Source organism: Vigna unguiculata, chromosome 8, assembly GCF_004118075.2.
Source record: "Vigna unguiculata cultivar IT97K-499-35 chromosome 8, ASM411807v1, whole genome shotgun sequence".
Lineage (NCBI taxonomy): Eukaryota > Viridiplantae > Streptophyta > Magnoliopsida > Fabales > Fabaceae > Vigna > Vigna unguiculata.
This window is the reverse complement of record NC_040286.1, coordinates 549,280-573,947: the sequence shown is the minus strand read 5'-3', so window position 1 is coordinate 573,947 and position 24,668 is coordinate 549,280. Positions and strand designations below refer to the sequence as shown.

General features: G+C 33.2%; 4 protein-coding genes across 4 annotated transcripts; 1 reads left to right on the top strand and 3 right to left on the bottom strand.

The window, feature by feature from the left end:
• Positions 1-1,858: 1,858 nt before the first annotated feature.
• LOC114193738 lies at positions 1,859-9,079 on the top strand. Its single transcript, XM_028083652.1, has 2 exons — positions 1,859-2,106; positions 5,337-9,079. The coding sequence occupies exon 2, from the start codon at positions 5,451-5,453 to the stop codon at positions 8,649-8,651; it is 3,201 nt and encodes a 1,066-aa protein (XP_027939453.1). The 5' UTR covers positions 1,859-2,106; positions 5,337-5,450; the 3' UTR covers positions 8,652-9,079.
• A 2,361-nt stretch (positions 9,080-11,440) lies between these two features.
• LOC114195267 lies at positions 11,441-11,969 on the bottom strand. Its single transcript, XM_028085672.1, has one exon. The coding sequence runs from the start codon at positions 11,833-11,835 to the stop codon at positions 11,488-11,490; it is 348 nt and encodes a 115-aa protein (XP_027941473.1). The 5' UTR covers positions 11,836-11,969; the 3' UTR covers positions 11,441-11,487.
• Positions 11,970-20,376: 8,407 nt separating this feature from the next.
• LOC114193405 (pre-mRNA-splicing factor cwf26-like) lies at positions 20,377-21,173 on the bottom strand. Its single transcript, XM_028083183.1, has 3 exons — positions 21,042-21,173; positions 20,775-20,955; positions 20,377-20,680 (listed from the first exon to the last, which is right to left on the bottom strand). Exons 1-3 carry the CDS (start codon positions 21,090-21,092, stop codon positions 20,595-20,597), a joined length of 318 nt encoding a protein of 105 aa, XP_027938984.1. The 5' UTR covers positions 21,093-21,173; the 3' UTR covers positions 20,377-20,594.
• Positions 21,174-21,548: 375 nt separating this feature from the next.
• Positions 21,549-24,476, bottom strand: LOC114194203 (BUD13 homolog). Its single transcript, XM_028084311.1, has 5 exons — positions 23,998-24,476; positions 22,935-23,002; positions 22,773-22,834; positions 22,229-22,332; positions 21,549-21,642 (listed from the first exon to the last, which is right to left on the bottom strand). The coding sequence occupies exons 1-5, from the start codon at positions 24,474-24,476 to the stop codon at positions 21,549-21,551; spliced, it is 807 nt and encodes a 268-aa protein (XP_027940112.1).
• Between the last annotated feature and the right edge of the window lie 192 nt (positions 24,477-24,668).

Genomic DNA, 24,668 nt, shown 5'->3' with positions numbered 1-24,668 from the left:
CTATGAGAATGAAAGATATGAATCATAATAATTTTTTTTTTTTGACAAATGGTGACATAGTTTACAGGAGTAAGCAAATCCTTTTGTGACTAATTGAACTTTTGTCTTTTTCCAAAATGGGTGAGATACAAAATTGCTTTTACTTCATTTGGTAAATTTGTTGCTAATTATTGTTGATAATAATGTTAATCAACTAACACTTTGTACAATAATAATTAATTCTACACCATGCAATTTTACCCAATATAATTCTTATGTAATATAGTATAATGGAGTATAACTTATCATAGTGTAATTAGACTATAATTCTTATGTTATGTTTTTCTAAATAACACGAATAATCGCTAACGATGGTAGTGAAAAGTATATATATATATATATATATATATATATATATATATATATATATATATATATATATATATTGATTATTAAATTCAAATTAGTATATTGCTAACCAATAAATCAGATACAAACTTATTTAATTAATTTGCACTAGAAATGATAAAACAGGTTGGTTTGACTAGTTTTGATCAGGCATGCTAGTGTTCCGTCAAATAGTTAGTTTATTTTTTTATTTTTTTTATTCATTCCACATAGTTCAATTATTTGAAGATAGTTAAATATTATATTGTTTATAGTATTTTTTGGATTATATTTTTTTTTAAATTCCAATAAAAAAACTAATATTACAAATTGAAATAAGTAATACAAAATTAATATAATAACAATTTATATAATAATTTTTAATATAATATTTGTTAAATTGACTCATTTAAATAAAATAATTTATCTAAATAAAAAGTATTCAAAGTTTAAAAAATTAATAAAAATATTAGAAATGTAATAAAATAATTATTTTAAAAATTTAAAATCAAAATTATATAACAATATATTTTTTAAAAAGAAAAACATTTTTTTATATTAATGTAAATATATGTATTATCACACTTGTGTGTCTGATTTTTTTAAATATTTATATTATATTATAAGTTAATAATATATATAAATTGATTAAGTTAATATATAAGAAAAAAATACCTAAATGTTAGTAGTACAAACTACAACTCTAATGGAGTACAAATTATAATCGTAACAGTTTTATACAAAATACCTCAAAATATTAATTACTTATAATAAAATAGTTAACAATTATATTTTAAAAGAATCAGTTAATAATTATATATATAAAAAAAGATAAAATAAAAATAAAAATTATGTATACAAACAAAAACAAAATATATGTATCTTCTTTGTATATCGACATAGATAATTACTTTATAACATCTCCTATTTATCCATTAATTTATTCACTGGTTTAGTAAACACTTCCAACTTATTTAATGAAATATTTTATTAACTGAGCAGTTAGAAGGGAATAAGATATTTAAAAACTAGTTTTACTTTATTATTCCAATTTATTTTGATGATATGTGTTTTAAAAAATAGTTCTTCAATTATTTAAAATTATTAATTTACCTTACTCATATTGGTTTTACTGTCACAAAATTTAAAAAAGTTAATTTACCTTTTTATTTATCTATCTATCTACTTAAAATTAATCCTAATTTAAATATTTATTATTTCTTCTTTTTAATCTCTAAATTCTCTTTTAATATAATATATATATATATATAAATATAAAAAAAAAAACAAAAAAAGAATTTAAAACTAGTTAATTATATAAAAATTGGAATTTTTTTCTTTTACAGGAAAATTGGAAGAAAACGGCTTTAAAGTCCATGTTGTTATCCTGGTCCCAGTCGCTCCTAACAACTTCTGGCGTGGCACGTGTTACTGTCCAACCTTCGCACCAATAGAACAACTTCAAAGAAAAAAAGAAAAAGAAAAAACGAAAAACAAATCTGCACCAAATATTTCGAAGAAGTAAAACGTTGCTTCCTCATATTCCCTTCCGCTTTGAAAGTTCGCAGAAGTCACAAACGAAACTCTCTCTCCCGAGAGCACCAAGCACCACCCGCAAAACCCCAATTCCCACCCTTCGCACCGAACATTCGAAAATTCTCGCCAACCCCTCGCGGCGGAGCTCCTCCTTTTCCACGCCCAACCTGAGCTAGGGTTTCGATTCGATTCACCAGCCAAAACGTAAACCTCTCTCGCTTTTTTATTTTATTTTATTTTGTTCTCTCTGCTCAATTCGCTTCTCTCGCATTTATTCCATGTTCCTTTATCAGGGATTCATCACGTTTTCCGTAACTTATCTCCCTGTTTTTGTTATGACATGCTACTTATTAACTTTATTCCTCTTTACAGTTCGACGCCCATGTAATTTTTTTTTTAATTATTAGGGTTTTCCTTATATTCTATAAAACGCCGAATTTAGGGTTTTACAATTCTGGTGTCTATGCCTGGGGAGGGAGAATCTATATGCTACTATTTGTTCAAATTACGGATTAGTGTTCTTTTTTTCTGCCCTTCTCTTTTATGCTGTTATTATATCGGAGTGCATTTGTTCTTAATCAGAACTTGTTAAATTAATTTGCATTTACTTGGTGGGTTATGATTTTAGTTCATAATGGGCCGTTGCAATGATGAAATAATATCGATCCAGTGATCGTTATTGGAAAGCTACAGCTTATTATTATTAACTGTGACTTTATACCCGTCCTTGACGTGACTGGTAATCTTATTCTTGATAGATTTAGGTTTAGCTATTTTATCACTCTTTAAGATATGACCTGATTTAACCATTATTATTTAGAGTAGGCAGTTTGTAAGTGATGGCTCATAGGTTTGTTCTATCTTCTACAATATTACTCTGAATTGCTGATCCAACGTTATTCATGTGGAAAATTTTCTACTAGTATGAGTAGTTGTAGCAGCACATTTTTCTTATCTTTGCTGAAATTATGTGAAATTTTTAAATATTACTGGTGTACTATGTTTTTTGAGTACATATTCAAGTTTGCTAAATATGGCGGCTATAGATCTTTTTCCTCTGGTTAACATTATTCTATTTTTTGTCGGAGGTCCCAGCTGATTTATGAACTTTTGAGCAAATACACGTTAGTCTAAGAATTGTAACATGGGATTTTGATCATAAATGGAACTCCAAATAGCAGTTCGTGCGAAGTGCCATGTTTTGTTGTTTATTTACTTTACTGTAAGTCTTGAGGTTGATTTTATACACTAGTTTGGATTTTAGGAAGCAATTATTATGGTTTCAATCATCCTTTTTTTGTTAAAAATGTTATCCATAATTAGTTTGCATATAAAGTTGAATTTAGGCTTAGAAAGGTTGTAAAGTGTGGAAATTACATCAAACTGTTTTGTGTCTTTCACTGCATCACAGCTGACAGCAACTTGTTCTTGATAAGTTGTTGCTATTCAAGTTATTCCTGATTGGAAAAGGTTATAAACATTGTTTTTATGAAAAATAAAATGGATATGGTGATGGGGCAATTGATGCAATCGTATATGTGTAGCGATAATGCATAAGTTTGTTAATATAACCAAAAGTTTGCAGTTGGCCAGCCTTCACTTTTGAGTTTGACGAGATAAATGTTAAATGGATTCTCTCCTGTCACTATAAGGGTTTTTCTTAGGTTTCCTGTCTAGAGTTATATATGAGTCAGAAGTGTCTCTTGCTACTTTTCTTTCTGTCAGTTATAGGCTTGAAAAATGTCCAAACTGCTTGGACGTACCATATATTTATTGAATATTATGCTACTTACTATAAATTTCTCTGTAAAATTGCTCTATGATTGCTGTCAACAAATTCCAGTATCTTCGTATCTTATAGAATGCAGCCTTATTTTTTTGTTGGTATTGAGTAGTTGGTATTAGTAAATGATTTGCATAGGTGAATCTGTCAGCACACGGATTGATAGTTAATTCCATAAAAAGGTTGTTTATTTATTGCTTTTAGACGACCAAAGTCAATGATATTTATGAAGTATGAACACCTCTTGTTTGAACTTTTGCAACGTCAGACATGTTTCCTGCTCGCACATCTCCTTGACACTTGTTTAGAAAATTCAGCTTAAAACATATAACTTTAAAAAACGTCTGAGGTTCTTTGATGAAAAAGTGGCCATGGCGAATGGTGGTCACAGGTTTATCAATGCTGCCATTCTATGGCAGTGGTGTGGTGATACATGGTTGTTGCTTTTTGTGTGGCGGCTATACCGGAAGCAGTTGGTGGAAATGATAGACTCATGGAAGACAAATACCATAAAATTGGAGCACGCAGAAGAAATTTGATAACAAGTAAAAAATGGGTTTGGGTTGTTTGACCAAACCCATTATTATTCCAAATTAAAGAAAGAAAAGTAAAACCTGACCCGACCCAGGCCAACCCCACCCTGTAAACACCAACCAAATCCAGGCCCAAACATTAAAAAGGATGTGCATCATCTGTGAATCTTGTTAGCTAATGTACCATGACACCCCAAACAAAAAAATAAGGCTGCATTCTGTAAAGAGATCAAGTTCTTTGTTGCAAAATAATATCAATATTTTTTTTGTGCCACATTATCATTAGAAAAAGTGAACATAAAATAATATCTGTTATTATTAGTGTCGTGTCTGTGTCAGACTGTGGTTCATAGATTGATTTTGGTGGTATACGATTATGATTCGGGTTTAAAGAATTTGGATTTGTTTGATATGTTGTACATGAGGATTGATTTGTTTGATTTGTACACTGGAATGGTCTTTTCTTATTTCTTTTTTGTGGTGATTAATTTTATCTCGGTTGTATGTGTTTTCTTTTTTTCTATATCTTATTTTTATGATATGATAACTCTGCCTTTGTCAATCTTTATTGCAAATGTTTTTACATGGCCAGTTCCCAGCTTGTATGAAAGAGGACGGTTGTTTTAGGTAGTCAATTATCAGTGTAAAACTTTGTTGAATTTTATGTCCATACTACGTAGATAGGAGTTGAACTGAATGCATTAGAGAGTAAGTCGGTGTAGCATCCATCCTCGAAAAAATGGTTGAATCTCATCTTTTGATGGTTTGAGCATGTGTTGATAAAGCCAATAAAGAGAGTACATTAGATGACAGTAGCCTATCGGTAAAGGTGGGAAGGGAACCATAAATGTCTATTTATCAATGATTATGTAAGATTCCCTGGAATTTTTCTTGTGTATATTGTTAGCTGAAAATAAGACTGAAAAGTATGTGCATTTTCTTTTTCAGCTAAATTTACCATATTGTTGCTGTAAAAAAGGTTCAGTTGGATTTTTTTTGCTATGGTTTTGGTTATGAATCTGTGTGAAGCTCCTCAAATACCTTGAAAGTATTAAACTTTTAAGATAATTGTCTCCATTTTCGACATGCGTGTTAACTTTTTTTATTATATTTTGCAGTGCATGTTTGTGAAGCATTTTTCCTGAAATCCCAATAAACCTCTTCCAATGGGAGAAGTTCTTGCACACCAAAAAGACAGCCTTGATGTTTTGATAAAGGTTATTTGAAACAGTATGACTCTTGAAGATTTCTTTACGTTGACTGAAATGAAAGATGGCCTCACGGCCCCTTCCCGAGTGCAAGAGTTAGTCTCTGTAATGAAGAAGGAGCAAGATTGTGTCGTTAAAAATGCTGGTGATGCGACAAGGCAGTGGGCTGCTGTTGCAAGCACTATTGCTGCTACAGAGAATAAAGATTGTCTTGATCTTTTTGTTCAATTAGATGGACTTTGGTTCATAAACAGATGGTTAAAGGATGCGCAAAATTTGGGTGCTGATAATACAAATGATGGCTTCATTGAAGAATCAATAACTGCAATGTTACGAGCAGTTGAAAAACTATATCTAGACAGCGAAAAGTCAATTTCATCTGGAATTTCGGTCACTGTTAATAACCTTCTTGGCCATCACAGCTCTAAAGTGCAGGATAGAGCAAGAGCATTATTTGACCTATGGAAAGGAGGTGGACTTGGAGATGCTGAACCTCATGATAATTCAGATCGAGATAGACTCAACAATGAGAGTGATAAGATTGCCAGGGAGGAAGGCCAGCCATCTTGTGTGAACGATGCTGGCAATGACAATCATCATGCATCTCAACTTGCTGGAGATGAGAAGTCTCTATTGGGAGGCTCAAATAGTCAGCTACAAGAGAAAGTTACTAGTAGTCAGACACAGAGTGTTGATAATGCACTCCAGTCCTCTGTAAGTTTGGACTGTGAAGATGTCAAAGAGAGATCAAGCCATGTTGATAGTGTTTTGGCTTCTGCTCAAGAAGCTACCGTAAGTGAATGTGAGACCACATTGGCTGGGACCTGTAGCTTACCTATTACTAAACAAGGCAGTTTCAAAGGACAGCAAGATGATTTACAGTTGAATGACTTGTCCAAAAAGGAAAAACAAGATCAAGATGTTAATGGTCCTCCTGAAGAATTAAAATCAGCAGATATCTCTTCCGCATCCGCAAAGCCAGATCCTGAACCTGTTTCCACTGGCAATACTGAAGCAAAAGCACTGGAATCTGTGAAAGAAGAACCTGCTTTAGAACATAATGTGGAAAGCAATGAAAATGTTGTTTGTCCAAAAATAAGTGTTTCTGGTAGCATGAGAACGCCTGAATCTGATGGAATGAGTGAGATGGATGATTTCAGAGCCACAAGTTCTAGCAATCCACAGCTTCCCAAAGCATCAGAAAATGATGATGACAGTTGTTCAAGAATGTTGCCTGACTTATCTGTCACTGGAAGTAACTTGGAAAAAACTGACATGTCTTTCACCAAATCAGAATACATCAGAGCAGTAAAGGAAAACAAGGACCAAGAGTCTGATCAAGATGATGATACTTCAAATGGTTCTGATTCTTTTAATCAGGGCAAAGGTCCCAGAAGCCCTAACATTATTGACAAGAGTTCTGACATGGAAGTTGAATATGGTAATGTTGATGCTTTAGAAGTTGCTCGACTAGTTGCCCAAGAAGTTGAGAGAGAATGTGTCAGCCCTGTAAAGGAAGGGAATGACCATGGTTCTAATTGTACCACAAATGGTTCTGATTCTTTTAAATGGCGAAATCGTCCCAAAAGCCCTAATGTTATTGGCAAGAGTTGTGAAATTGAGCTCGAGTATGGCATGGTTGATGCTTTAGAAGTTGCCCGACAAGTTGCTCAGGAGGTTGAGAGAGAAGTTTCCAGCTCTTCAGAGAAAATCTCTGAAGGTGGAATTAGGCGGAGAGGCAGCCTTGATTCTTTAGGGAGAAAGGATGAGGTCACTCGTATCCTGCCTGAGGAAGTATCATCCAGGCAAAGCAACTCAGCTGAAGTGTGTTCGGAAGAGGTAGGACATATGACAGATTTAGATAATGTTGAGGCCGGGCCAGATGACATGGACTCCTCGCAGGTGACTGAAGCAGCTCGTGACCCAGGAGGTAGTTCGGAGAAAAGTCTTTGTACCTTTGATCTCAATGAAGATGTTGGATCTGATGATATGGATGTTTCTGTAAATGCCATGCCTACTATGCCAATACCTGTTGTCTCTGCTTCAAAACCTGCACAGTCTTCTGGGTTACCAATGGCCCCTTTGCAGTTTGAGGGGACCCACGGATGGAAAGGATCAGCTGCTACCAGTGCCTTTCGTCCTGCATCACCTCGTAAAAATTCTGATAGCGAGAAGAATGTTTCTGTTGGTAGAAGCTCTGAGCTTTCCAAGGAGAGGCATTGTTTCCTGGATTTTGATCTGAATGTGGCTGAAGGTGAAGAAGGATTGGTAAAACAAATTGGTGAATCTTCAGGCCTTCCTTCTGGCCAATCATCTGTGGAACTTAGTCCTAAAAGATCAAACAAGGTCGAATTGGATTTAAACAGTATTGGTGATGATGATGTCCAACCTTCAAATCAGAGGATCGAGGGCCCACCCTTTTCTGGAAGAAATGGTTATTGGAGCCCATCACCTGCTTCTTCATCGTCATCAATGCAACCTTCAGTACGGAACATTGATTTGAATGACAGACCATACTTTCAAACAGATTTAGTGGACCAAGGGCATAGTAAGTCATCTTCGATTACCGAAGCATATAAACGGTCTAAACCGGGTGCTCCTGTTATCTCTATTTTGGGTGCCAAGGTGGAAGTTGGTAGAAGAGAATATGTTCCTCAAACCTTGTCGCTACCAAATGGCAAGGCTATTGAGCCAGCAATGGATCTTCCATTATCAGGAGCAGGTGGCATTTTAGGAATGGGCCCCCCACTATCCTACAATCATTCAAATGCATTTGGGTATAATGGACTGACATCAGTGCCTGCTTTGTCTTTTTCGTCAGCCATGTACGGACCCTCTGGTGGCCCAGTTCCGTACATGGTAGACTCGAGAGGAACTCCAGTTGTGGCTCAGGTTGGGGGATCTTCGTCTACCGTCCTCTCATCTTATACTCAGCCTCCATTTATCGTAAGCATGACCGGAACGCAGCTTGGTTTAAATGGCGTTGGATCTTCACATCCCAACTTTGATCTAAACTCCGGCTTCACGATTGATGGCCCCAACAGAGACATGTTGACTGCAAGGCAATTTTTCTTTCCTGCTCAAGGCAGAGCTATTGAGGAGCATGTAAGGACCCTTCCACAGTCCTCTAATTCTGGGGTTAGTCTGAAAAGAAAGGAACCAGACGGTGGTGCCTGGGAAACCTATCCGCGTAGCTACAAACATCAGCAACCGCCATGGAAATAGCTCTAATTTACGCTCTTACCTCTCATCTGATCTGTTTATAATTCTGCTACCGATTGATGCTTATATTATTACTTTAAGTTGATAGTGAATGGTAGGCCAATCCATTGGAATCCTTTAGCATGAGAAGAACCAGCCCAATAAAAGGTGGAGGACGATGGATCTAATATGATTCATGAGATTGATTGGCAAAGGGGGAAAGTTAGTTTTTTTTTTTTTTCTTTGTTTTTTCTTTCCTGCAGTTTCATAGAAAGTCAGTACAAGCTCACAAGGCTTGGTGCATTTAGCTGTAATTTGTCTTTCACATGTCAAAGAAATTATAGGCATAGTATCGTGTTTCTCACTGAGTGAGTGGTTCTTGAGTACATGGTCACAAATTTAGTTGATTTTAGTGAGTATTTATTATCAAGTAATAACCTGTATAGAGAAAACTGTGTTCAAAACTTATCCGCTTACATAAAATAGTCTAACTCGATACAACTCCTGCTTAACACCTGCTCTTAAGTATACTCAATCACATCACATTTGTTATTCCCCACTCCCCAATTTCTGCTTTGCTCAACCTTAAATCTCACTTTCCAAATCTGTACCCATTATTTCAGAGTCTTTTCTTAGTTTCTGTGACCTAATTTTTAATTTTCCCTTTGGGACAGATTAGGGCGTAAATGAAAAAAGATGCTAGTAAATTATTCAGGTTCAGTTTGTTAATTACTCGCTTTATCACGATTGTTGTAATATCTCTATCAACAATAATTTTAGTGTAATTTTTTAAGGAGAAAGGTGAGATTACTTTTTAATTTCCAAAACTTAAAATAAAAGGACCAGTTTAAACAATTTTGTTTAAAAAATAGGTTTAAAGTATCAAGCTTCTTTAAGGTCAGCCAATCGGTTAATGTATATAATTCTCTTTGAAAAAATAAAATAAAAATAACACAAAAGATTATAAATTCAATTGATATACTTTTATCCTTTGGTAGTTAAATTTTGCACGATTAAGTGTTAAAGAAACTAAAATTTTAGCTTCTTTTATTTTTTTAATTTACTTATTTTATTCTATATTTATGAGGTTTAAACCTTAGCCACACTTAATAGAATGGTGACCCGTTAAATGTATTTAAGTTTTTCAGTCTTGTTCAACTTCTGAATCAACTGTATATACAATACTGTTACTTAGTTGAAAGTCAGAGAAACATAGTTATTAATTAAACAAATATGAATTTGGGTTCAATATTTTGGTCTCCAAAGCATGTTTAGACATTTTCTTTTCTTTTCGCTTCTAAAATATATTTTTTTTTTCTTTTACTTCCGCTCTTAAAAAGTTTTATTTAGTAATTTGCTAGTGAAAACTTTGGGTCTATTAACTAGACCTGAAATATTAACTTTTTTAGTTTTTTAAAATATTGTTATTTTTCATTTTCTTTTAATTTTTTTTCATCACCTCTTTTTCACGACATATCATGTTAAAAATGATATGAATGAAATAAAGAACAAACTAGTTTTCTGGGAAAAGATGAAAAGAAACAGTTTATCAAGGGAAAAAATAAAATTCAAATAATTTAAAAACAAAAACCATTTTAATTTTTATTATAATAAATAACAAATCGGGTTAAAAAACTAGATCAAATAACTCTTCAATTGTATTAACAATTAATTTATTACATTATTAAGATCTGTATCGAAATTATTCGAACGACATGCATTCCTACATTTTGTCTTGTGTCAAGAAATAATTCATCAAGGGGATAGTCAATAAACTCATATAAATAGCATCGTGACTCTAGAGTTAAATTTTCATGAATAAAAATTAAAACTCAAAAGAGAATTCTACTTAAGATTGTTCTATATTTTTGTATTTTTCATAAAAACTAAGTTTTCCACAGTTGTAAGAATACCATCTAATTTAGTTGACTCGATAAATATTTAATTTATTAAAATTACACTTAAGTTGAATTGATTTTTTCTTCATGTTTTCAACTCAATAAAAAATTCATTTATTCAATACTCGACTTGAGTTCAATTGAATTTTTACAACTTAAACTGAATTCAAACTTAGGAATAAGTCTATTTGGTTTTCTAACTCAATTTGATTTAAAATTACCACCATTTTGCATATTTTTCATCGATTAATTTTTCATCAAAGAACTACTTATATATTATACTTTGATTCTTTTGTAAACCCAACTAATGAATTTAGTATAGTTAAAATTTAATTAATTTAATTAATAACATTATAGTCATCATAATGTTTCTTTCAAATTTTCCATGAAACCAATCAGACATAAATTATTTATTTTTTGAAACACTTTTCCGAATTTTAAGTCCTCCAATTTCTCTTATCATCGATATGTACTAAAACAATTTTACAAAAATAACTTCATTACTTCAACAAAGAGAAACTAAAAAATGGTTGAAAGATTTCATTAAAATTTTCAATCAATCTAAATATTTTGAAATGCAGTATTTCCGATACAGAAGAAAAACACCAGCAGAAATCAAAGTAACTTTTTTATATGCCATTACACTAACTAACAAAAATACATCATTTATTCACATAAACCCTCCAACCACTATTTATATATCATCATTATATATCACAACATATACAAGTCTTTTTTGGTAAAAAAGAAAAGTAATATAAAAAAGACAAAGAAAACTCTCTCTCTCTCTCTATATATATATATATATATATATATATATATATATATATTTATGAACTTGAGAAAAAAAAAGGTAAAAAAACAAAAAAAAAAAAAGAGAAAAAGTAAAAAGAAGAAGTAATTAACAAAACCCCCTTTTTTTTTTCTGTTGGCATGTGTGTTGATGATGAGGGATTCACTGATCACAAAGTTGTGTGAGGAAGATTCTGCGGGAGTCGGAAGCGAACCTGCGATGCCGGCGAGCGCACGGCGACGCCGTGCCAGCAGATGCCACCCTTGCAGGGCTCGTGCGCGTGGTGCGGCGGAGACGGCGGCGGAGAGTGATCGGCGGCGAAGGCGTAGGTGGCCTTACGAGAGACGTCCCAGGTGAGCGTGGCTACGAGAATGAGTGCGACGGTGGCAGTGGAAACGAGGAGGACGAAGGCGCCGCCGAAGCTGCGTCCGCACACGAAGCCGTACGCTTTGATGCAGACGATCACCGCCACATACAGCACCGTTAGGTTACTCACTACAGCATCAGACACAGCCATAGAAGAGAAAGAAAATGTTTGTGTGGGTCGATCTGGGTCTGGTTCTGGCTTTAATGCGTCGTCGTCTTGGGAATGTTTCAGGGTTTTTACTTTTAATTATAACACCCGATGATGCTGAAATTACGATAATGGACCCCTCTTGTCTGATATTTCACCCTAATTATTACACACATAAAATTTTGAAACATTCTCATCATTTTTACCTAACTCTCAGGATTTAAATCTACTCTTCATAATCCCTCTAATATTTTTTTATTAAATTAAACATTTAATTACAGAATCAAAATTTAATACTCAATGCCAAAAATTTATCACTTGTTTGATATGCTCTTTTTAAAAAAGTAAGCTAATTATATCCTTGTTTTTAATAACTGATCTTATGTAAAAAAACATAATACAATAAAGAATCTCATAAGATCAAGAATTTATTATAAAAAAAAGGTAAATTTGAAGATTAAAGAAAAAAATTGCAAAGGAGTGTGTGTGTGTGAGGTTATTTACTACAACCACATCGAGCTTATCTACTTCGATATTCAGAACAAGGAGATCCGAACATATCCACCGGATTCGTAACTTATCGTGGTGTTATTATCGTACGCAACCGCCGATTTTTGTAACTCCAAGGAGATATCGCCACGTGTCTCTCATGTCAGTTTTCGCCTGACGTGGCTCTTTTTTTATTTTTAACTACTTTCTGGGCTTCGTAGGGATGTCAAAATGGGCCGAGCCCGACGGGCCGGCCCGCCAGCCCGACCAAAAAAGCATGGGCCGGGTCAAAAAATTCAGCCCGCCAACCCGAAGCAGCCCGGCCCGTCAAGCCCGATAACCCGTCGGGCCAAAACGGGCCAGTCCGCGGGCCGAACGAGTTACTAATAATACATAAAAAACACGTGCAGTGCAGCGTTTTGGGAAACCAGAAAAGACTCTTTTCTTCTCTTCTCCTCCACTCCACTCCACTCCACCCGCGGCCAAACATCACACTCTCTTCTCTTCTCTTCTCCTCCACTCCACTCCACCCGCGTTTTGGGAAACCAGAAACCACCCACTTTTCTTTCTCCTCCACCCACGTCGCTGGCGAGGAAACACGAAGGCAGAATGCAGGCCATTCACGATGCCACCATCGGACTGCGATTCACGACGATTCCGACGGCCACCACCACCGCGAAGATAGGTTTGTTCGTAATTTGAGTTCTGGTTCTTTTTTTTTTCGATTTGTGACCTAAATTTATGATTTTCGTAACCCTAAAATTGGTTTCCCTAAATTGGAGGTTATGGTGTATGTGTGGTTGTTGTTGCTGCGATTTGCCCTTGTTTGATTGGACCCATTCTGTAAATCGTAATTGTTGTGCTGTTCTTGCTTAAAATTTTCCCCTAATTTCAATTTCGTAGACAACAAGATGTGTTGTTTTGGCATTAATAAAAAGGTGTTGCTTTTAGCAAAACGATTGGATATTGTCATCCAATAGAAGCAGAGATATGGAGCAATACAGCTTGTGGGGAATTCACATGGTGGCATGGTAAAACCACACATATTTGCCTAAACTTTTGCTTTTGTGTTGAACTATTACATCTAGCTATGTATGTCACACAAACCTTATTCCACAAACGTTAACTTTTTATGTTTCACGAGGGGCTGGAAAGGAGGAAGGAAAGCCATAGATTTCGATTAGATATCAAAGAAAAAGTTGCAGTCAGTGTCTGATGTATAGTGTCTGGCTCTGTATGCGCCTAAAACATAATATGACATGTGACGGATACTTAGGCAAATGCAAATGAATGGAACAGCACAAAAATGTAGTCGTGGTTCAAAACAATTAAGGAAGCCACTAGTCATGTCCTCATCAAAATATTGGTTATGAATTGAAAAGTATATTTTTTTAAGAAAACTCTGTAATTTCTTTACTAGATGTGTGCTGCTTGTAAGGTTCAGAACATAAAGATGTAAGTTGATTTCTTAAATTGATCTTTTATTACTTTCCAAAAGTCTATTTATACATGAACTAGTTTTATTCAATTGAAACCTTTATATATTATTTTCTTCTACCAATTGGTGATATTCACTAACACAAAAAAGACCTTTAACGTCACCCCAATAACGTCTGCCTAAGAAAAGTCCAACGTTAAAAATGTGCGGTGGCATTTTTGTAAATAACGAGACCTTTTTAACGTCTGACGTGGAGCGGGCAGACGTTACTTAACGTCTGTTAAAAAATACCCCGACGTCACTCAAAAAAGGACGTCGGACCAGAGCGCGCCAGACGTCCCTTGACGTCGGACCAGAGCGCGCCAGACGTCCCTTTACGTCGGCCCCTCCCACCCCCGACGTCACTTAACGTCGGACATAACACCCCCGACGTTAAGTTTCAGTTTATCTCTGCGCGAAACGCAGAAACCCTCGCGCTGTTCATCGTTTACGCGAGATTCCCGCCGGCGACGCCATTTCCGACCCACTCCAGGTGAGTTTCGAAAGGTTTTCGCCATCAAACTTGTTGGGGTTTGATTATGGGTTGATTTTACGCGTTTTGAACCGATTATTTTCCGTTTTCATCTCCATTTGCAGTGTTTTGAGATTCGTCCCACTTGCTCTTCGTTCCCATTTGGCCAGCAGTGTGCGGAGACCCTAGACTTCCTCTCAAAGTTCGTCTTTCAATTAGAAGAGGTTAGTTTTTCATTGTATGTATATATTTGTTCCTTGTATGTATAGAATTACTTGTATTAATTTATAAATGTCATTATAGTTTTAGTCTTAGACTATTTTTTTTGTTAATTTTTTTGGCCTATTTTTTTATTTTATTTAAAATTTTATAATAATATTTGTAAAATTAGGAAATAAAATTATATTTATTATTAGATATATGCATGTTTAAATAATTCTCATTGCATTTTATTTTTGAATATTATTGTTGCAATGGTATTTTATATATGTAGATTTATTATACTTATAGTATACAGTGAGCGAAACTTAGTTCCCGTTTGAGATTTAATACAAATGATTAAATTTTTAATCGTTTGTATTAAATCTTGAATTGTCCGATTGGACAGTTTGAATTTCATATTTAAAGCAAGGAATTGGTACCTTTTAATATTATACCTAACTGTCTTCTTGTAGGTACATGGACAAAGTCATTGTGGACCAAGGTCGATCTTCCGTCTATGGATTCATTGAACCTCAAACAATTCAACCTTCGGGAAACTCACCTGACCAAATCAAACTTTATTTGCAAACATGGATGGTTGAGTCAAATAGAGAGATCTACTTTGCACCATACATTGATTCGTAAGTGTTTTTGCTAATAATATTTTGTGAAGTATTATTAATTATTTTGGCTAAGTACTTGTGATTGATGGTAGGTATCATTGGCGACTTTGTCTCATCATTCCAAGACAATGCCTAGTTGTATGGTTTTGTTCATGCCATAGGAAGATTCCACCAGCTTTTAAAAACATGTTACAAGAGTAAGTATTTTTTTTTTTCAATCCTAACTTATGTATGTACTTAGTTATAAAAACTTACATATGTTTTATGTTTCCAAAATTTCATTAGAATTGTGGGTAAGCCTAGAGGCCAACAACTTAAAGTCATATATCCAAAGGTTAGAACTCATTCATTTTAAAGTTATTAATTTCTGTATGTCAACTTATGACTTTGATGTATTTATTTTATTTGTAATGTTCAGTGTAACAAGCAAGAAGATTCATGGGAATGTGGATATTATGTCATGTCTTGGATAAGAACAATCATTCGAGCTGCAGTTAAAGATGAATGGATAGAGGTAATTATATATATCTTTCACATATTATAAATCATATCAAACTTTAAAGAATGATATTCATACATAAGGAAATTGTATTATCAAGAATCCATCACCTCTGCCAGATGCCATTATCCACACACTAAGACAGGAATGGGCGGCATATCTATTGGAGAGATGGAGTTGATACCACATGAATTAGAACTCCTTTCAAAAACTTTATTGTACAAGAATTTCATGTTGAAATTTTTAGTTTGTTGTTATTTATATTAGTTTAGAATATATGTTGAAACTTAAGTTCTATTATATATAACTGTAACTCCAGAATTGTGCTGAAAGTATTATGAAATTGTTTTGGGAATTTTCTGATTTTCAGGTGTATGGATGTTGTAAAAACAGTCAAATTTTTTTTAAAAAAATGGAGCAGTTTAACGTCTGTTAGAGCCCGTCAGACGTTATTTAACGTCTGACCGTACCAGGGCCGACGTTATTTAACGTCTGACGGGCTCTGACAGACGTTAAACTGCTCAGGTTTTTTCCTCATTTTAGCGCAAAAATTGACGTCTGTGTTACTAGCCCCGACGTTGGATAACGTCGGACTCTTAAAAGACCGACGTCAAGTGACGTCTGCTCTTTTTTCCGACGTTATTTTGACGTCTCCCGATACGACGTCGGTGTTTGGGCAGACGTCAAAGGTCGAAAATCTCGGACGTTAAAAGGCTTTTTTGTGTTAGTGATTCAAGTATGTTTAATAATTGTAAATTGCGTGTATGGCTCAAAAACCAATACTTCTCACATGCAAAGGGTAATTTACAAAAATGACTAAAACATAAAACGGAGCTGAATAAGTAAATAAGCAAACATGTGCTAACACATTAGTCGAAGTCTTTACATGCAATCCAAGTATTCGCAGCAAATACAGCAAAACAGCAAACAAAACAAGTCTTAGAAGAGTGTTGCATCTGTAACACTTTGATTTCTATTCTCTAAATATCATATCATAGGTCAAACGAAAGACCAGTTCATAAACATAAAGCAAATACAATGAGCATTCTCTTCTTCATTCAACACCTTCCAAGCTACTACTCTTTCTTAACTGAATCAATTATGTTATTATATATTGCATTCCAGGGCTGTTTTTGTGTTGTGATAATAGATCATTGTTGTTGTACAGATGTGAAAAAATTCAAAATTAAAATCTGACTGATTGGGCCAAAAAATATACAGATCAGAAAAAACTGGCGGGCCGGGCCCAAAAAAGTAGCCCGTTTTACCATGTCGGGCCAGCCCGGCCCGACCCGTTTAATACGGGCCAAAATCGGGCCGGGTCAAAACGGGCCAGGCTGGCCCGTTTTGACACCCCTAGTGGTTTGTGGTTGACTTCTCTTCTTCTGCTTCTTCTTTTTCTTCTTCTCTACTTCTGTGTTACTTTCATACCTTTTCAAATAATCCTTCAATGAATTGGACCCCATTTTTAAGACAACAATGTCCACAGTTCAGCCTCTATAGTTACCTACCATAATGTAATGTTCTATTAGATGATGCTTCAAATACTTTCAGTATGAAATAGCAAAACTCAAACTCTAATATATATATATATATATATATATATATATATATATATATATATATATATATATATATATATATATAGGGATGGCAAAATGGGCCAGCCCTTGCCCATAGCGAAAGATTTCCGAACCTTATGAACACCACTTGTTAGCAAATATGCATAAAAAAGATAAAAACATAAATAAAAGGAATTCCTTAGGCGTGTTGGAAACACTGTCCTTAAGGATTTATCCGCAGTATATGCGCAAACCCCCCAAGATACAACAGGAACATCTCAGATATATCCCGAGGATAACAGAAACTAGCAAAATAAACTCCTTAAAGAGTAAGTAACCCATGATATAAGAGAAGAGAGAAAAAGAAGAAAAGTAAGAAAAAGAGAGATCAGAAAATGGTTGTGTGATGAAGGGATTTAAAAATCCATGCTCTGTAACTGAAGCCTAGTGTTGAAAATAATATCCCATAAAATGTGGATGTGGGATCACCATGTGGAGGAGATCTCGATGCACCATCCTTAAAAGGAGGGAGGCTTGCTCACGTTGCAACAACAACAACGCTATTATTTTTGCAATATTATTATAAATATATAACACCATTGTCTTAAAGATAATATAGAGAAGAAAAGAAGAACATTTCAGAGAAAACTCTAATGTTTGTTGTCTCTGTTATTGTATCTTTCCCCATGCACCTAGGTGGTATTTATAGGTAGAAAATGGAGACAAAAAAGTAAATAGTAATAAGAATATAGTCGTTAGCCATAAAAACCATTAACCCATAAATTAAAGGTCTATAAAAACATGAGTAACAGTAGAATTTTTATTTTAATTATTTATTTTTTAAATTATATTAAAATATTTCTAACATCTTCATCTACAGACATCAATTATCATAATTGGTTTTCTTCATCAATTGCGACATCGTCATACCATTCACAACTTTTGTCATCTCTCACTTTGGTGCACTCCTTTCTTCCTTTCTCACACTATTTCACCCTCTCTCTTTCTTTCACTCGGTACTCAGAGCATAAAGCTCTTATACCACTTTGTTGAAGAAAACTCACACACACTAAAAGAATATGCAACTTAACTCACTATGGTGTTTTTAATTGATGGAAAATGAGCTATTATATAGCTAATTACAAACAAAAAAATTAACAAACCAAACTAAATCTTAATATAATCTAATCTTATCTAATATGTCATATTATCAAACTAAATCTTAGATATTCCAACTAACTAAAATAACAACTAATTAACTTAAATTTAATTCACCAAATATAAAATATCCTATCACTTTGTTAAATAAAAATAACTCCATAATCTAACACATAGTTTAAATATTACCTAACAAAATTAAAGATTATTTAACAAAATTAAAGATTATCCAAAAAAAAATTGAGATCCTAATGTATAATCAGAAATAAAGTGGTACCTTTGTACATCGAGAATGAGAGGTTGAGAATGCACCGTCACCATCAAACCCTGACGACGTTCAACATTCAATCTAGAGAGAGAATAATGATTTTGGAAGGAAGAGAAGAGAGAAGGAAGAGAAAATTTACAATTATGATAACGATTATTTATGATATGAAGAATGATGTGAAATTATCATTTTTTTTTTTCTATTAAAATTCGACTCTCTTTTTATATATCAATTTTAGTGGTTGAAATTAGTGCTATAAAATGTAGTTAAGAAATTTAACTTTTGTAAAATATATAAAGATTTAATTGGTACTCAAATTAAATATTTAATTGTTTTTATTTAATTATATCTCAATTTTCTTTCCATTTGAATAATGTTGTTGTTTCCGTTACATTAGCTTTAACCAAATTTAAATTGTGATGACTAGACACACTAACAAAAAATACGATAAAACAAATATAATTAAACTTTTTTTTACTATTTTTATTTTCTGTACATCACAGTACGAATATATGAATAGAGAAGGAATTTAAATATTTTTGTTTCTGTTTTAAAATCAAATTTATAATTATGATGAAATTGTGTTTATTTTCATTATGTATACATTAAAATATTTGTCAAATGATTATTTCACAAAATAAAGAAAGTTAACTTTAAGTTTGATTTAATTTCACAATATCGAATTAGGAAAATAAGATTTAAATTTTATAATTTAAACATATTTGAGTTAATATCATTTTTTAATAAAAATACTAAATCAATAAAAAATATTATTATTTTAAGATAAGGATGAATGTAAGAACAAAAAAGAAATAACAGATATGTATATCTTATAAAAAGTCATTCATTATTCGTACTGATGCTAATATTTAATCAAATAAACCATTATTTATTAATATCGAGACAGAAAAAACAATAAATCTCTATATATTCCTAATTATATTATAAAATAATTACTTTTATGTGAAAAAAAAAAGAGAGAACAAAGTTGGATGAAACATTACTTCATTATTTTTGGATCTAGACACACCAATAAGTTGCCAATATGACTTAAGACAAATTGTTTTATAAAAAAAATCCAGAAAATTATAAAGAAAAAATAAATTAGTTTTTTAAAGGTAAAATTAATTTATGGACTAAATAAAAACTTAAAATTTAGAGGGTAATTATATGAAAAAAGAATTTTTTTTATATTCAATCTCTATCCCAGGATGACAATCTAACTAAATGGGAGAGTCATGTAAAAAAATTATTATAATTTACACTTCTTAATAAAGAAAACAAGTTAATATTACTTTTGTATGTATAAATTTCCTCTGTTCAAATAATTTTATTTTATCATCCAAACAAAATTAATTACATATTATTTTTGAAATATCATTCTCTAAATTGTGATTGATATTAGTACGTGAATATCAATAGACAAAAAAGTACCGATGAAAAGACGAAATGATCATTTTTTTTTAACCTAAAGTCTAACAAAATCTGAAATGGACATTATTTTGATCTTCATAGACGAATACATTACATAACCACAGTCTTTTCTTTTAAAATGCGGTATAATTAAAAAATTATTAATCATTTTAGAAGTATTATCTGAGACAAAATTAATTTTAATCTAATTAAAATTATCAGATAAATTTAAACTAATTTAAAAAATATGTCCAATGCATGTTTAAATGAAAATCCCGAGTATTTTTACTCCTCTTGCTGTAAGGTTAGACTCAAATTTGGACTATCATAAAAATCAATTTTAGCTTTAATTAACAACACTGATCCCCGAAAGTTCGAAGGAAACTCGAGAAAGACAGTCATCTTCAAACTACAGTAGTGAAAAATGATCTAAATTACATGGAACAACAATGTGATAACCTCTCAAAAACTCGAAAATATCACAATGCTGATCAAACCAAATGGAGATTTTCTAAGATAGATACATCTTTTCAATAATTTTCCTATGGACATGTCAGCATCACATTCCTTAATACTCTTGTGTAATTGTACTGCCACTTTTCACATATCAGAGACGGACCAAAGATAAGCTTCTCTATCTCTAGCTTGTCTCTCATTTGTTCTCTTAAACATATCCTTCTCGAACCCTGAAAATGATATAAGTCAATCATTTATGGCTATTTACATCAGAAAAGGGAAGGAAAAATCAAACTACAAAAAGTACAGGGAATATGAACCAACCATTACTGCGATCAACACCATCCCAATGTCGTCCGGGTCTTATTCCATACCGATTTGGTGCGGCGTCTAAACCTCTTTTTAACCAGTTGTGATTTGGAATATCCTGTGGGACTACAAAGCCTGATTCTTTCATCTTCTCATTCTCCCCCAAGTTTGGAAGAACAGGCTCTGGATATTTTTTCTGCAAATGGCAATTGGCACAAAAACATGTAAGTACTGATGAAACTCCATCTCACGCACCAAGCAACATGAAATGTTTTGCATTACCTTTACTAGATGTGCCATGGGATCACCCCACCTTAATCTCTCCTTAAACATTTTGTCTAGTTCAGGATCATCTCTGTAAGAAACAAATGCAAATACAACATAAGAGACACGGAGACAATAAGGAAAAAGGAACCTTAATCGATGACATCAGCTCACACAGTTAAACATCAACATTGCATCTCAATGACAGTCCAGAACTTGCTCTCGATGGGATTTTAACTAACAAATAATTTATAAATAAATTTCCAAGCTGGTACATGGTAAACTAAGTAATTATAAACAACACTGATTACCCCCTAAAAAAATGAAACTATGTTGAACATGTGTAAAAAGGACCATCTCATGATAATCCAGAAATGATGCAGGAATTACTTCCAAATATATACAATGATGGACCAAAAGTAAAACTTTTATCTTCTGGATCCTAAAGTAAAATATGTATTGAAGAAGATGGATAATGACAAAGCTATTGGGCTCGATATTATAATCACTGAGGTATTAAAGAGTCTAGGAGAGAGAGACACGAGTTGGCTCACAAAATTCTTTAACAAGATTACCAGGTTTAAGAAAATTTGAAACGAGTAGAGAAGTATTAAAATCCCTATTTATTACAAAGGAGATATATAACTTGCACAGATAAGGGGATTAATCTCATTGGGTATTAACACAAGCTAGGAGAAGTTTATTCGAGCCAACAATTGCTTGTTATGTTGCATTCATTTTAATAGCTGAATCAAGAATAATTTGATTCAAAATATGAAAGTTTTACTTGACGTGTCAAATTATTTATTCCATTATCCATATCAGCCTTAATCTAAGACTTATCAGATCTTAACATCCTTTTAGAAAGAAGAGCTTCAATAATTCACAGATAGTTTTCATAGAGAATCCAAGCATATCAATATTAAACATGTACTTGTTACGTGGGATGAGTGTGTTAGTGCTTCATGAGTTTGGAATTTTAGTTTTGCAAATATATTCATGTTTCATGAATTTTTTATGCATATTTATGTGTAATGTACACCTTATATCATTATAATTTTAAGAATAATTGTCACCAACTCAATGTATCCCTTTTATACATGGTATTTTTTATACCCCATATTATGTTTGTGCATCATAGGTTGCTATGATAAAAAATATAGAACAATTTAGAAACCATGTTTCTAAGTACTTTATATATATACCTGGTTCGTGCAAAAGGCTTCTCCTTTTCAAGTTCTAGTTCCTTCAGCCTAGCCTCAGCTTCACGCTTTTGAGCTAAGCCTTTGCCCCATTCTATTTCTATCTCCTGAAAATCACAAAGATACCTAAAAATTCAGCTTAGCAGTTTTTATCGGAAACATGAATAACATAACTGTTCTGACATACAGTTGAGATTTTAGAGAACTTAGTGAGTCTCTTGCCGATCACTTCTGTATACATTGTATTCATATATAAAAGGTAGCATACAAAAAAAAAGAAAAAAGAGAAAAAGAGATAGGGGTCCGCCTATAACCCTTCAACATAATACATCAAAAAATAGCTTTGTAAAAAGCTGAACAGATAAGAGAGATTATTTTAACACATTTTAGAAGTAACATTCATCTTCAATCATAGGGACCAAATGACAACAAATATGACATGGTTTCTTGTCCTTTTGATGTAATTGTAATAGTAGTAGATATAATATCCTTATAAATCTAGAAACAATACAACAATGCTACAAAAATAACGCAGAGTACCAAATACCTTGGGTTTTTCTTCTACTTTCTGTTTTGATTTCAAGTATTCCTCCTTTGAAATGCGTACTCCTGCAAAATTCAGCATCATTCAAAATTTCTTTGCACACAAAGACAACAAATCAAATACATTGAACAGAAACATCAACAAACAACTGACTAAAATTCTGACCTCTTATTTTATCACGATATACAGGTTCAGCACCCCGTCCACTTATGGAAGGGTCCATCTGGTTAAATCTGCGCAAAACATAGTTATCAATGCCATGAAGCAATGTGAAGCAACTAACACCAAAACTTGCATAGAAAGACAGGGAATGACGAGCATTTACACTTGTATAAATGAAAGAAGGGTTTCAATTTCAAGAAAGGGGAATTGCAAGATTAACCCCGTCCCCCCTCTCCAAAACAAACCTTATACAATGAAAAAAAAAAGGTGATAAATGGGACTTTTTTTTACTGCTTTTATGAATGACATCTGCAACTTTTGTGAGTTTAAATGTTTTTTAGTATGAGGAAACATGACATAATCAGGAAAAAATTATGGCCCAGAAATGCCACTCAGCCACAATAGATAATAACTATAGCATAACAGAAAGCATTTTTAGTCAGAATAAGGTTTACCAGGCATGTTAGTGACATAATAATAGTCCTGGGCTTCTTTGTAATATAGCTTAAGATTTTGGAAGAATTGGTCTTAGAAATGAATTATTTTATTAGTGACCTATATCTTGATAACTGAATTTTAATATTGATTGTTAAAAAGGCAAAAAATACATTAACACATACTAAAATTAATAGTAACAAACAACTAACAGAAAAAGGAAACGAGCATTTCACTTAAATTTTGTAAATAAATAGAATAACAAAAAGATCACATGCTTGCTGCATTTAGTTTAAGTGTTTAACTAAACCCTAAAACTAACAGACTAGAAAAAATTGATTGTGTATGCTGTTTCATGAGACTGATAACTTCTCCCAAGTCACATAAGAAAAACTCCTATTCAAGTGTAGCTATAGTCAATAAGAAATAAACAGCCCGTGTTTCTGATCATGGTGGTAACACTTCTGCGAAAGCCAAGTAGAACTATCTCAGTATTCCATACTTCCATAACCACACAAAAAACAAGCTTAGTACTACAACACCATGGCATTAAGCAAGGATAATAACAAATATCTATCAAGTAAACATTAATATGTGATTGGAAAACATTATAAAACAACTGAACAATTACCTCAACATATCATCCCTCTTCTTTTTCTCGATCTCGTCACTGATATCCTTACCAGAAATTAGACCTGTTTTACTAGCTGGATTTGATGATTCCTGAGTATTTCTCCTTGGTGGAGCTAGTTCAAGATCCAAAGATGAATGTGAACCAACTTTAACTGAAATACTAGATGAACCCTGTCTTCCAACATTCTTCTGAATTTTCCTTGGGGGTGAAAGGTCTGACACTTCAGATCCATGTAAAGCATCTTGAGAAGGAGAATCATGACGACTGCGTCGAGGAGGAGATAGATCTTGAGGTGAATGGCGCTGAGAATCAGAAAAACCAGGTCTTGCAACATTCTTCTTGATTTTCCTCGGAGGTGAAAGGTCGAGTGCCACAGATCCACGCAAAACATCTTGAGAGGGAGAATCATGACGACTTCGTCTAGGTGGAGAGATATCTTGCAAATCAGAACTCTCAAACTTAGAAGAGTGTTGCATCTGTAACACTTTGATTTCTATTCTCTAAATATCATATCATAGGTCAAACGAAAGACCAGTTCATAAACATGAAGCAAATACAATGAGCATTCTCTTCTTCATTCAACACCTTCCAAGCTACTACTCTTTCTTAACCGAATCAATTATGTTATTATATATTGCATTCCAGGGCTGTTTTTGTGTTGTGATAAT